This window comes from Myxocyprinus asiaticus, chromosome 5, assembly GCF_019703515.2.
Source record: "Myxocyprinus asiaticus isolate MX2 ecotype Aquarium Trade chromosome 5, UBuf_Myxa_2, whole genome shotgun sequence".
NCBI lineage: Eukaryota > Metazoa > Chordata > Actinopteri > Cypriniformes > Catostomidae > Myxocyprinus > Myxocyprinus asiaticus.
In genome coordinates, this window is record NC_059348.1 from 56,786,492 (window position 1) to 56,801,927 (window position 15,436).

Here is a 15,436-nt window from a genome sequence, read left to right on the forward strand (position 1 = left end):
CACACACACGTGTGTATCACATAATGTACATCAGGGATATGGGATCGATGCTAAAGCATTATAGTTCAATCGACTGAAATAGAAGCAGTGCATTCAAGAACACACACATTGTGTTTGTGTGTGTTAGTTACTGTGTGTATTCAATACACTTCATGTCTTCATGTCATTGACTGCAGTGTGTGTATGTTGTGTGAGCATTGTGTGGAGGTTCCAGTACAATTTGGGACACAACTCTTAAAATATCAGCCTGTCTGCTACCATCCTGTAATAATAGTTATAATAGTTATAAGAGCAGTATTACATTGTAAAGATTTAATTTTTTCTTTCTGTCTCTCTCAGCTTCTCTTTCTAACACTCTTTATACCCTTAATAGATGATGTACATATATACAGACGTTATTAAGCATACATTCTTGTTCCCCCTAACCCCTCACTGATGTACATGACACGAGCAAATCAAATGAAAGCTTTGACTAAAGAAAACATCTGTCGCGACACGTGCATCTTCTAATAAATATTTACTATCAGAAGTTTATTAAGGATGATCTGTTGCCATTTTAACCCATTCTGTCATCTTTACACTGCCCTCTTTTAAATAGGACTGGTGAGTATTGAGTTGTACTCTTTGTTAAAGGGATCTGCCAAGAACGACTCCTGATTTCATCATGTCTTGTTGGGAATCAAGTGACTGACAACAAGGGCCATAATATAGACTGTATACTTTAAAAATCATTCAATCGAGGGAAGAATTGAGAAACAAAAACAAAAAAACAATCCCCCGTGAGATTTAGGTAATGATGCAAATTCTAATGTTTTAGTATTTTGAGTTTTATTCCCCTCAAAGTGCATAAATCTCCCCAAATGAAGCATCTGAAGGAGGAATCCCATTTTCACAAACGAATTTCAGGTGGTGCACCAAAACTAAAATATATGGATCAAAACCACAATGAGTCTTGATGTTTTTGTGACCGGCACAGTTTAGTTTTTATTTCTGTTTTATTTTCAGTTTAAGTTTATTTTTATTCCACAGTTTTCACTCTATGACTCTTTGTTTCAGTTTCATTTAGTTTCTCAGTATGTTTAGTTGTTTTCAATTGTATATGTTTAAAGCATCACATTTCTCAAGACTAAAGTGTTATCATTTTCAATAAAATTGTTCATTTCGTTTTTATTTGTGTATGCTACCAATTTTGTTTTAATAGTGAAAACATTTTTCCCATTTGATTTACTGAAGTAAAATAGCTCTAATAACAACATAAAAGTACAGATATTTTAAAATATATATATATTTTGAAATAAATAAATTTTGCAAACATTATGGCAGCTGTACCACAACTGAGCTCATCATCACTGTTATACTAACTGAATAACTGAATAACTAACTGCGATCATTTCTTGCCCTTTCCATAAAACACTGTCATGGTCATTTTTGAAAAGAACAAAAAAGTAATTATTGTGTTATTTAAGCATAAATGTAATTAAGTTATAGTAAATACTTCTGCACAAATGAATTAATGCAGTAATATAATTGATGCCACTATCTATAACAATTCCCAATGAGAAAATACAACAGTGTCATGCCATTGTAGCACACAGTTGCCATATGGCAACATAAATATTTTCTTAACTTTCTGTACAACTATGTTAGATAACGTTTATCAGTTAACAACAACATCTAATTCATGTCTCAAAGATGCAGCAAAAAATCCTGATGTAGAAGAAACACTCTGAAATGTGTTTAATAGAGTTTTGAACACTTCAGCCTTGGAGACAAAATCAGATATCATTGGATGTGTTGCGATGGGACATCTCTCTCTCTCTGTCTCTGGCGGGCGATCATGTTACATATGAGTGTACGGTGTGGTGTGATTGGCTCGTGTGTTGGGCAGCAGAGATTCCTGGGATACTTCGCCGGAGTTAAAATAGCTCCGTTCTCTGGCGCTCCATCATAAATCTGCTGCTGATGGACTCACAACGGTCAGATCTCTGTGGCTCTGGGCCCTTATAGCGGCCCTTCATGGGCCCTCGCTTCTCTGTGCGTGTGCTGGAGTGTTTTTCTTATGTTTATAGGAGTGTGAAGCCGTTCAAGTTGGGCGTGTAAATATGAGAAGCGATGTCATGTGGAATTGTGGCATTTTTGTAGATATTTGTTAGTTTTTCAGCGTTTTAATCATCGTGATGTGTTGAGCTGAGATCGAGGGGTGTGTGATGCCCCTCACACACACACACACACACACACCGGACATGTCTAATACTTACCGAACTCTCTCGCAGCACCTGAACGACCTGAAGAAGGAGAACTTCAGTCTGAAGCTGCGCATCTACTTCCTGGAGGAGAGAATCCAGCAGAAGTTTGAGGAGAGCAGCGATGACGTCTACAGAACGGTCAGAATATTCTCATGATGGCAAATGGGTTTCTGTGGATGTTTAATGACTTAGATTTTGCACCTTCAGAAAGGAACATGATATTTTTCTGCTTGTTTAATGACTGGAGTGAAGAATGGGACCTTAAACAGTAAATGATCTTGTGCTCATAACAGTATTATCAAGATTGGTTTATTAGTAAAATACTGTATATCACCCTAAAGAGATTTTAATAATAATAAGAGTATAATTTATTTGTTCAGCACCTTTCACACTTACAGTAAAATGCAGCTGAAAGTGTTCAACAGGTCAGAATATAAAACATTTAGAAAAAGAAAACAAAATAATGATAAAAAAAGCAATAATAAAATTAATTAATAATTATAGATAAAATCAATTACAACATCTGAATGGGCATATTGAAATTTACTGCAAGATATACAAAAGTATAAACTGGCTGATATTCAATTTTTTAACTTTAATGATTTTAACTGTGTGTGTAAAAGTGGATAGTGTGTGTGTTTGTGTGTGTGGTTTGGTTTGTGTTTGTGTGTGTGTGTGTGGTTTGGTTTGTGTGTGTGTGACTGTGTGTGTGTGTGTGCGTGTATTGAAGTGTATGAGTCGATTCAAAGTGAATATCATGCGTGACTTGCTCAGATCACTAAATGATATGAATTCACCCAGTGATTTTGAAATATTGCACTGATGTTGTGAACGGTGTTGTGTGTGTGCAGTTTTTATTTTGATAATTATCTGATTTGAAGTTCTCTCATATTTAAATAATGTACTCTAAAGATGCTCTTCTTTTAAAGTTCAATGAGGTTGTGTATTTATAATAAGGTGTTAGTTTGGCTGAAGTCTTTTGTTCTGAGTCAGGTTCAGTCTTTAGTTGAGTGACATCAGTGGTTATTTTACATTGTGGTAAGTCTCTGGCTTTTTTAGGAAGGAGGAAGTGGGAGCCGGACACACAATCCAACATAAGTCCTTTATTTTCAATACTTTTCAGTATAAACACACACTACAGTCAGGTTCGTGTGTCGCTCTCTCTCTGGACTGCCCTCTTATCCCTCTCCAGCTCTCACTGTAACACAGAACAGCTGTTAGAGATCATTTCCCACAGGTGTCAATCCTTACCAATTTTCTTCTCCCAGCCTTGCTTTCCACAGACATCGCTCAGCCACGCCCCCATCACCACATACCCCCATCGCCCGACTCAAGCTGGGGAGCCATCCGGCCTGTCTTTTACTCCCCCCATTTCTAGAGAGGAAATCCGTCACAGCCATCTGCGCCCCTGGCCTGTGGAAATGTCTCACCTCCTTTTTGGTCTTAGGTCTCGGGAAGGGTGCAATCACTGTGGTCATATCAATTTGGGGCCGCACCTGCCCATGACCCAAGTGGAAGCCCAGATACCTTAATCCACCTGCCCAGTTGCGCACCTTTTGGGTTTGTCATGAGTCCCGCCCATCTCAACGACCTCTGGACAGCCATCAGATGCCACGGCATAAGCAGCGTGCGGTCTGAGGATTCTGTTCATGAGCTGCTGAAACGTAGCTGGGGCCCCAATCAAACCAAATGGAAGCATCATTTGGTGTAATCCGGACTGTGTGGAAAATGCCTTCTTTTCATGGGACATGGGAGTTAAGGGGATCTGCCAATATCCCTTTGTTAAATCCGTGTCGAATAAAAGTGAGCTGTGCCTAACCGATCGAGCAGCTCATCAATCCGAGGCATCGGGTATGCATCAAATTTAGACTCACATTGACTTTTCTATAATCTACACAGAACCGGACCGCACCATCGCTCTTCGGAACCAAAACCACCGAGCTGGCCCAGTCACTGTGAGATTCTTTATTACCCCCATATCCAGCATGGCATTTAATTCTTACCAAACCATTTTTTTTTTTTGTGCTCGGGTAATCGGTAGGGACACCTATGTACCACTACCCCTGGGGTCATCTCGATATGGTGCTCAATGAGATTTGTACGACCGGGAAGAGGTGAGGACACATCAGAGAATTCTCCTTGCAACCTGGCAAACTCCGTGATTTGGGATGGTGAGAGGTGCTCTCCACAAGTGACTGGGGTGACTCGATCAGTGACTTTTAAGTTCACCTCTGGTCCGAGTTCCTCCCTCTCTGGAACCATCTTCGCCAAAGTCACAGGGACTGCCTCTCTCCACTGTTTTAGGAGGTTGAGGTGGAAAATCTGACCTGCTCCACCTCTATCCGTTCGTTTCACCTCATAATCGATTTCCCCAGCTCGCCGTGTGACCTCAAAGGGTCCTTGCCACTTTGCGAATAATGTAGAGCTCGATGTGGGGAGCAATACAAGGACTTTATCTACCAGTGTAAATTCCCATAGTTGAATACCCCTATTATACAGCCGGCTTTGACGTTCTTGAGCCTGGAGCAAATTCTTCTGTGTTAATTGCCCCAGTGTGTGAAGCTTTGCTCTCAGGTCAAGAACGTGTTGAATTTCGTTTTTTGCTGTTTGAAGGTTCCTACTCCCAATTTTCCCGTAGAACTTCGAGCATGCCGCCTGGTCGACGCCTGTACAATAATTCAAATTGGGAGAACCCCGTGGAGGCTTGCGGGTCCTTTCGGTCCCAATCGGTCCCAATGCTAAATATCCACCCTGTTTTCCAACAAACAAATCCAGATTCCCTAATCTTCTATAAGACCCCTCCTCTAAGGCTGCCACTCTCCCCATCTCCGATCACAACTCCTGAAACAGAGGTGCTCTAACCGACTTCCAACCCCTCAAAATCACCTGTCTGGCAACCATAACACTGGTTAGGACCCAATCCTGCACATTGATGACCGCCCCATCTCCCAAAATACAGAGTCTGGGGCAAAATGAAACCCGAGTGAACAAGACATCACATACAAAATTCTGAACCCTCAACCAAAACCCTTGGATCTTAATGCACCCCCAAAATACATGGGTTGTGTATCTCTATCCTCTGATTGGCATCGCCAGCAAGTAGGCGTGTCTTTAAGACCAAGCCTATGCAATCTAGAGGGGGTCCAATAGAATCTATGTAAAATCTTGAACTGCATAAGGCGAACCCTTGCATCTCTAGATACAGACATTACATTTTTTAGAATCCAAGCCCACACTTCCTCCTCCAATACCAAGTTTAAATCTTTCTCCCATAATCTCTTGATAGAAGTTAGAGCTCCATCCCCCAGACTCTGAATTAACAGGAAGTAATACATTGATGCCTCATGACCTTTTCCAAAAGCAGTAATCACCTCTCCCAGAGTATTTGCCGCTTTAGGGGATGTATGCTACTCCCAGAAACAAAACAGAGCAGGCTGTAAATACTTATAGAACGGAAATCTGGGAATCCCAAATTGTTGAGCCAAATTTTCAAATTATCTCAACACTCCGCTCTCATATAGGTCACCGAGTGTAGCAACCCCCCTCACAATCCACTCTGACCAGCAGAAAGGGGACTTATCAATACATAATTTAGGGTTCAGCCATATGATTGAGGTAACATTAAAATAAATGTCCAAATTAAACACTCTGGACACTTTTGTCCATACCGAGTGCAAATGCGAGATAATGGGGTGTAACTTAACTTCTCCGATTGCAATGGCGAAATAGGGGCAAGAACTTCCTGTTCAATACAAAACCAGGGATGGGATCTCTCAGGTGGAAGCGACCAGTGAGCCAAATGTCTGAGACCGAAGGCATAATAATAAAACAAAATCTTGGGTAGGCCTAGCCCGCCTTTGTCAATCGGTCTATCTAACTTGTTAAAATGTAATCTGGGATGCTTACCATTCCAAATGAAGGACTTCGCTATGCTATCAAATTGCTTAAAGTAAGAGAGGGGGACATCTATAGGGAGAGATTGTAACAGGTAGTTAAATGTTGGAATACAATTCATTTTAATAACATTAACCTTCCCAATCATCGATAAATGTAATGAAGCCTACCTGCCCACATCACTCGAGAACCTTTTTATTAAGGGATTAAAATTAACTCTAACTAAATCAGACAAATTTGCCGGAAATAAAATGCCCAAATATTTAATGCACTGTTTGGGCCACTGGAAGGTGCCCGGCTGGAAAGCCGTTACTGGGCAGTATGGTGTCAGAGCCAGAGCTTCAGATTTAGACCAATTAACTCTGTATCCTGAGAGCTTAGAAAAGGAATTAATAATTATGTGGAGGCAAGGCATAGATCTAATGGGGTCGGAGACGAATAATAAAATATCATCTGCGTAGAGCAAAAGCTTATACATCACACCTCCCGCCATCACCCCTGGAAAATCATCCTCCTTTCTTATCGCAGCTGCTAATGGTTCCAAGGCAAGACAGAACAATAATGGGGAAAGAGGTCAACCCTGCCGGGTGCCCCTATCCAGAGTAAAATAATCTGAAATTAATCCATTTGTTTGTACCACCGCTTTCGGGTGTCTATAAAGTAACTTAATTCATCCAATAAAAGTATTCCCGAACCCGTATATCTCCAAAACCTTAAAAAGATAATCCCATTCTACCATATCAAATGCCTTTTCAACATCAAGTGAGATAGCAGTGACCAGAGTTTGATGATTCGCCACTGACCACATGATATTGATGAAACGCCTAATGTTATCAGAAGCGCTGTGGCCCCGAATAAACCCCACCTGATCTATATGTATAAGAGATGTCATAACTTTACTTAATCATTTAGCCAACATTTTTTACAATATTTTAATATCTAGCTGGATCAGGGAAATTGGACGATAACTCTTACACTTGCTTGGATCTTTGTCTTTTTTAAGAATCAGACTGATCCGGGCTTGTGTCATAGTTGGAGTAAGCTTTCCATTCTTTAATGATTCTGTATAATCCTTTAACAAAAGTGGAGCCAGTTCTGTAGCATGAGATTTAGACAGTTCAGCAGCAAAGCCTTCTGGCCCCGGAGCCTTGCCTGTAGGCAAGGCCTTAATTACCTCGCCAAGCTCCTCCAAGCTTATCTCAGAATCAAGAGAATGTTTTTGCTCAGTCGTCAGTTTAGGAAGTTCTAATGGTTCCACAAAGTTTCTAATATCCTCATCAGTAGACGAAGACATGGAACTATAGAGATCAAGTTAGAATTCTTTAAAAGCATTATTAATATCAATGGCGGAGGTACACATTTAACCACCAGCAGATTTCACTGAGGGAATGGTAGAAAAAGACTCTCTCTGCTTTATATATCTAGCCAAAAGCTTCCCTGCTTTGTCCCCTGACTCAAAGTATGACTGTCTTGCCCTGAATATCCAAAACTCCACCTTCTGTGACAAAATAGTATTATATCTATATTTCAATCAGGTCAATTCCCTGAGGCCATCAGACGACATTCGGCACTTCAGCTCTGCCTCGGCACTTTTAATATTCCCTTCCAACTCCACGAGTTCTTGTGCTTGGATTTTTTGATGAGTGAGGCATACTGTATGATCCGACCCCTAAGAACTGCCTTAAGTGCCTCCCAAGCCATGCCCACAGAGTATACTGAGGACCAGTTGGTTTCCATATAAACACTGATTTCAGCCTTTAACATTTGTTGGAAATCAGGATTTTGCAAAAGGGATACATTAACGCGCCAACTATATGATTTCTTTTTCTCCATATGTGGCAACACCTCTAAACTCACCAGGGTGTGATCTGAGACTAAAATGTTTCCAACTGAGCAATCAACAACAGATGAAATGAGGGACTAAGATACCAAAAAAAATCTGTTCTAGAATAAATCTAATGGACTGATGAAAAAAATGTATAGTCCCTACCAGATGGGTTCAAAAGTCTCCAAATATCTGTAAGACCAAGATTTCTACACATCCTGTGAAGCGTCACTGTTGCTTTAGGGGGCTTACACACTTTTGCTTCACTATGATCAAGGACTGAGTCCATCAATAGATTAAAGTCTCCTCCCAATATTATATCATGATGGGTGCCAGTGGCTTGCAACATCCCTTCAAGATCTATAAAAAAGCCCTGATCATCAGCATTAGGTGCATAAATGTTAGCCAAAATCAACCTTTGCCCCTGAATTTCTGCTAAAACAATAATGACTCTTCCGAATTTATCTTTAATCTGTTTGAGACATTTGAATTGTAGATGTTTACTTATCAATATAATGACTCCCCTGCTCTTACTTGAGCCAGCACTAAAGAAAACATGTTCACCCCATATCTTCCCAAATTTTTCAGCTTCCTGCGGGAAAAGATGCATTTCTTGAAGAAACACTATATCATATTTCTTACGTTTAAGAAAAGAAATAACCTTCCTTCTTTTTATGGGGTGCCCCAACCCATTCACATTCCACATGGAGAGAGATAGTACACTCATATTAACATTTGACATTTTGACATATCAGAAAAAATAGATTGTGTGTCAAAAATAAAATTATAAAGACCACTGTAAGGGGGTTTAGTGGAAAGGAGGAGGCGAGAACCGGCTTGACAACTTAAATAACAATTTATTAACCAAAACACACAACTGAAAACACACAGTACAGCTGCCTGCAATTCTCTCTCTCTCGAACTGTCGTCCCCGGCCGCCTTTATCCCTTGCGCGCCCCATCAGGCTGATTGAGGACCGGGTGTGTCTCATTCCAGCCCGGCCCCGCCCTCCTCAGCTCTACAACCACATTCCAACATTAGTGCAACAGTCAAACAAAAAGGCGCCCATCTTCCTCAGACAGTTGAATGTATGCTCAGCGAGTCAATTCACTTGGGGGCCATATGAAAATTACCAAATAGTTTACTCACCCAATTGTTTCTATAAAAAACAATGCTTGCTGTGGGAATGCAAATATATTTCTGCCTTCCTTAGTATCTATTCTCAATTTGGCGATTTTCTCTCTTGACGAATTCGCAAAGTCTGGAAACAAGAAAATGCTGCGGTTCATCCAAGAAAGCCTTCCTTTATTCCTCGCCTCACGAAACACAAGATCTTTATCGGATGATCTCAGAAATTTGGCCAGAATTGATCGGGGACTGTCTCCCTCAGCGGATCTGCGACCCGGAACTCTGTGAGCTCGCTCGATTTCCAGCTTATGGCCTGTTAAGACTCAGGAAGAGCTCGTCTTGGAATTTCACCATATCTCGGCCTTCCTCATGCTCAGGAATTCCAACAATTCGGACGTTGTTTCGCCGATTACGATTCTCAAGGTTTTCCAGTTTTTCCCAAATGCGCTGCAAATCTGCTTTGGTCACTAGTGGATTAGCAGCTGATTCTCTCTCTGATGACTCCAAAAAATCAATTTCTCAACGTCCCTGATTCTTGTAACCAACTCAGTGAATTTCGTCTCCATTGCCATAACCAATCGACGTATTACAGCCGATCATCCAGGTCCGCTACGACTTTCACCAGCATTACAGACATGTTGGACAGTTGCCGTTGAATTTCTCCCACCGCACTGTCCAAACTGAGTCCCTGGTCTGCGGCCCTGTCTGAGGTATCAGCTTGAGCACGTAAGGGTCTTTTAATAACTCCAGAGCCTGAGTATTTTGAATTCTTTGACATGTTGACTTCTTAGAACAGTTATGTAGCAGGGTGTATCGAATCTCACCAGTTTATGACATAAAATATAATTAAAAACCAGCAAAGTGTGCAGAGCTCATCGTTCACACGTCCGACCCCTGCATGGTGCTACGCGACTCCTACTTAACTGTTAATTAACTGCTTGTTATGATTTCTATGCTGATAAATCCACCACTCAGGAAAAAAAATTTAATTGCTTATTTTCGCTTATTTTGGTGAGGCAAGTGGATTATTTTGGGCTTGTATTTCACCCACACATTAGCACAGAGTACTGTCACTTTAAAAAGAACGTTATTAACTGTTCTTTTATTTTGTTCTAACCGGTAACCTTTTGGAAAGGAGGCTGCAGATCTTCTGAACCGGAACGAAAAAATACAGTTTCTGCTCAGAAAGAACCGAAATTGAAAAACATTATGTTTTTAGTCCTTGCACACAATATATGCATACAAATCAACTCATTCCAGCATAACACAGCAGACTAATAGATCATCAGTATGTATGTTCATATTGTCTTACAATATGATACACGTGAACTGTGTATTATAGAGTTATATTAGTGTGTGATGAATTCAGATATATTATGTGTGTATGTGTGTATGTTATAGTATACAGATGGCACCATCTTTGACCCTGCAGTGTTCAGTCATGCGGTTCTAAAACCCATCCAGCACTCTGTGTCTTAAACTGGTTCTGTTGCTATGAGCCGTAGAGTCAATAGTGTGTGTGTGTGTGTGTGTGTGTGTGTGTGTGCTATAATTAGAGCCAGTGTGGATCATTGGGCTCATAGTTCTGATGATTCAGGTGTTAATTGGATCAGTCTGGGGTCTCTACTGTTCCTGTGATCTGATTGGCTGCTGGAGGTCACAGCAGGTCATGATGATGCAGTAAGTGTGTTTGTGATTGACTGTAATGATCTGTTATTTTACTGTAAACACTGATAGCGCTTGTGTACAGGAGCTTTTTTCATCCAAAATATAAAAATTCTGTCATCATTTACTCGCACTCATGTCATTCTTAACCTGTATGACCTCTTCAATGGAACACAAAAGAAGATGTTTAGCAGAATGTTCATGCTGCTCTTTTTCATACAATGAAAGTATACAGTGTTTAGGAGCTTCCCAACTTCAAAATGGACATAAAAGTATCATAACAGTAGTCCAAATGACTTTTAAAGCTTGGTAAAAAGGTTCGTCATGTGATCTGTAAAGTGTGTAAATCACAGTGTTGAGGTGGAACTACTGTACCTGTGCAGGTGGACTTCCTTTAAATGTGTTGCTAACATCCAGTGAGAAACACTGAAAGAGAAAAAACATACTGTAACATCAGCACCATGTGACCTGAGAATGTTCTAGTTGTGTGTTATCTGTGTGTACACGTTTAGCCAAATTTTTGAGAATGTCCTCACAAATCCAGTGAAATGCTTAAAAGGGACTTGTGAGGTAATTTGAACGATCCTCATGAGTCAGAAAGGCTGTATCATTTGGGTTTGTCTGTTGTCATTATAATTATAGCTGTATTTAAAAACAATAGAAGTCTGTTATATGTGCTCATTTACATAGTTAAGTAAATATGTGTGTGTGTGTGTGTGTGTGTGTGTGTGTGTGTGTGAGTGTGTGTGTGTGTGTGTGTGTGTGTGTGTGTGTGTGTGTGTGTGTGTGTGTGTGTGTGTGTGTGTGTGTGAGTTTGTGTGTGTGTGTGTGTATTGAAGCCAGTAAACAGTGTTCAGCTGTTCAGTTCAGTTGTGTTTCAGTGTCAGTGCTTCATTCCACACATCTAAATATAACACACGTGTGCTGCGGTGTGAGATACCCGACCGCCTGTTCAACAACATCTAATGATGAACCCTCAGAGGTCATAACCTTTTCCACTCTATTACAAACACATCAGGGTCAGACATTCACCAGGGCTCAGAGCAGAAATGCCACCAAAAGGGACAAAAATGCCCCTGAAATTTAAAATGTTTAAGGCAAAAAATGCCCCATAATTATTCCTCTGAGTAAATGTAAGTATTTGACATTTTCAACATTTTCCACACAACACTGTTAGCACATGCCCCCCACCCCCCCCACCCCAAACAATCAGTTTAAAATCAAGCATCAATAACTGTAAAGTAACTTTTGTCCCCAGACTAGTTAACTCCTAGTGAAGGATTTATTTAAGCTACATCTGCAACCTTTATTACCCAATCAGGTGTCTTCGGTAAAAAAAAAAAAATATATATATATATCCAGTATAAAACATTTATATTGATAAATGTTGTAATGTTGATGTTTTCATGAATGTTTTACTTTCCATTTCCATTACAAAAGAGTTTGATTTTGATGTTATCAGCCGTGATGAGGTTGATTTATGCTTTTATTAAACATTAATTCTGTCTGTTTTCTTCACAGTGTGTAAACAGACACAATGACAGTGTTTGTGTGTTTGTGTTTCAGAACATCGAGTTGAAAGTGGAGCTCGAGAGTCTAAAACAACAGCTGCTGGAGAAAACACTGTACGTACAACTGTCTGTCTCTCTATCTGTCTCTCTGTCTGTCTGTCTGTCTGTCTCTCTCTCTCTCTCTCTCTCTCTCTCTCTATCTGTCTGCCTCTGTCTGTCTGTCTGTCTCACTCTCTCTCTCTGTCAGTCTGTCTCTCTCTCTCTCTCTCTGTCTGTCTGTCTGTCTGTCTGTCTGTCTGTCTCACTCTCTCTCTCTGTATGTCTGTCTGTCTCTCTCTCTCTGTCTGTCTGTCTGTCTGTCTCTCTCTCTCTCTCTCTCTCTCTCTCTCTCAATCTGTCTGCCTCTGTCTGTCTGTCTGTCTCACTCTGTCTCTCTGTCAGTCTGTCTCTCTCTCTCTCTCTCTGTCTCTCTCTCTCTCTCTGTCTGTCTGTCTGTCTCTCTGTCTGTCTATCTCTCTCTCAATTCAATTCAAAGTGGCTTTATTGGCATGACTGTAAAGAATACAATATTGCTAAAGCAGAGGTTGTGTAAAAACAAAACAACACGTTAATATATAATTAAATATAATTGAACAATATAACAAATAAAAAATATGAACTGCTGAAGACCACAGTGTTTAAATAACTGAAGACCACTGACATGTTTACATACACATAAATTAATATACACACATGAACTGAGGATCACTGTGGTGAACATTAGGGTGACACACTGGGGTAAAACACATAAAATATATTCACGCGCTGTCTCTCAGGCTGTGACATATTAAAACGTATCTTGCAGCCAGTGCTGCTCCCTCTCCAAGTATTGTTTTGATTTTTTCTTGTTCTGTCATGGTTGTAAAGTTGTTTATGCGGTTTGTAAATTTATCCATATAAATGTCCCTTGTTTCTTTAAATTTTGGGCAGTGAAGGAGAAAGTGCACCTCGACCTCACCTGTCGTACAGTGAGCACACACTCTTTCTTCTCTGGGTGACCATGATTTTCTGTGTCTGCCTCTCTCAATGGCTTGACTGTGTTCACTGAGCCTGTACTTGCTCAGGATCTGTCTCTGCTTTGTATCTCTGACAGTCAGGAGATAATCTTCCAATTCATAGTTTGATTTTAGAGTCCCTTAGAATTGTAATTTGCTTTGTGTTTTAGTTTCTTGATCCCAATGTTCCAGATAGGTGATTTTAGATTGTTTGATGATCTGATTTATTCTGATGTTTGGTTGAAAAGTAGTGCTGGTCTGAGACTGGTTAATGTTAGTAGTGTTAACTGGGTTAGTGAGTCTCAGAACCAGCTGACTGAGAGGATTTTTTTCAGGGTTCAGTTCTTGGGTTTGTAGCGCTTTAAAATGTAGCGATTCTGTGGGACTTGATTTTAAATGCATCAAAAACTTTAGAGATCTTTTTTGTATGTTAATAATCAATGGGAATTGTCTTAATTCTGCCCTACATGCATTATTGGATGTTTTCCTTTGTAATTTGCTGAATTCTGTGTATAGGGCTTCTGTTGGATGTTTGTCCCATCTAGTGTAGTTCTGATCACTGAGTAGACCCCATACCTCACTTCCATACAGCGCTATGGGCTATATGACACTATCAAAGGTTTTACACCAGATTAGAATTGGTAATTCAATATTATAGAACTTTTTCTTAATAGTGTATAGAGCTCTTTGAGCTTTTTCTTTAAGTGCGTTCACTGCCTTACTGAAACTCCCTGATGCAGTGATAATCAGGCCAAGGTAAGTACACTGCATCGTGTGCTCTAGGGCGGTGCTGCCTAGAGAGAACTGGTATCTGTGTTTCTGACATCTGGGCTTTTTCTGAAAGACCATAATGTTCGTCTTCTTCAGGTTTACTGCCAGGAACCCAGTTCTGGCAGTAGTTCTCCAGCAGGTCCAGATGTTGCTGTAGTCCCTGTGGGGTGGGTGACAGCAGCACCAGGTCATCTGCATGGAGCAAAACTTGATGTCTTTGTCTTGCAGAGTGAGTCCAGGAGCTGTAGACTGTTCCAACTGCACCGCTAATTCATTAATGTAAATGTTGAACAGTGCTGGACTCAGACTACAGCCCTGCCGCACTCCTCTCTTCTGGGTGAAAAACTCTGTTTGTTTGTTGCCAGTTCTTATTGCACATTTGTTGTCGAATACATTGATTTTATGATGTCATAAACTTTACCCCCTACACCACTTTGTAACAATTTGTAATATAGTCCATCATGCCAAATAGAATCAAATGCTTTTTTGAAATCAACAAAGCATGCAAATATTTTCGCATTTTTGGTCTGGTTTACATGTTTATTGATTAGGGTGTGTAGGGTGTAAATGTGGTCTGTAGTTCTATGATTTGGAAGGAAGCCAATCTGACTCTTGCTCAGGACACTGTGTTCGTTAAGGAAGTTTAGTTTACTACTAAATAACTTCCCCAGATTACTGCTCACACAAATGCCTCTGAAATTATTAGGGTCCAGTTTGTCTCCACTCTTGTGAATTGGGGTAATAAGTGCTTGGCTCCAGATGTCAGGGAAACAGCCTGAACTAAGTACAAGGTTGAATAATTTGAGCACAGCCGTCTGCAGCTCATGTGTGCTGTTTCAGCATTTCACCTAAGATGTTGTCAGCGCCACAAGATTTTTTGCTTTTGAGTTTTTTAAGTGGATTTTGATTCTTTTTTATTGTGTTTTCATATATTTGTAGTTTTTGTTTGACCTGATTATATTTCTCATTTAGCTCTTTTTGTGGGATTTCTTTATATAAGTTTTCAAAATGTTTTTTCCAGATTTCTCCATTTTGGATTGGTAAATCTTGTTGTTTTGTTGTGCTCAAATTATTCCACAAATCCAGGAACTGATTTTGATTTATTGATTGTTCAATTTCATGTAAGCTTTTGGTAAGATGGTGTTGCTTTTTTACTCTAATTGTTTGTTTGTATTGTTGTAAATTGGAACAGTAGTCAGTTCTTATGTCTGTATTGTTTGGTTTGTTATGTTTCAGATTTGATAATTTGAGTTGTTTTCTTAATGTTTTGCAGTCTGTGTCAAACCACTTTTCTGTTTTGGTTGTTTTTTTAGGATGTTTTTTGCCTTTCTTTTTCACCTCAGTTTTACAGGCTGCTTTTTG

At 40.0% G+C, this 15,436-nt stretch overlaps 1 protein-coding gene across 1 annotated transcript in view; it reads left to right on the top strand.

The window, feature by feature from the left end:
* The window catches only part of LOC127441319 (myomegalin-like), a 133,123-nt gene that overhangs the window by 6,364 nt on the left and 111,323 nt on the right, over nucleotides 1–15,436 (top strand). Inside the window, exons 4-5 of the mRNA XM_051698579.1 lie at nucleotides 2,274–2,384; nucleotides 12,325–12,383. Of these exons, the coding sequence (XP_051554539.1) occupies nucleotides 2,274–2,384; nucleotides 12,325–12,383 (170 nt within the window). The remainder of the gene's footprint in view (nucleotides 1–2,273; nucleotides 2,385–12,324; nucleotides 12,384–15,436) is intronic.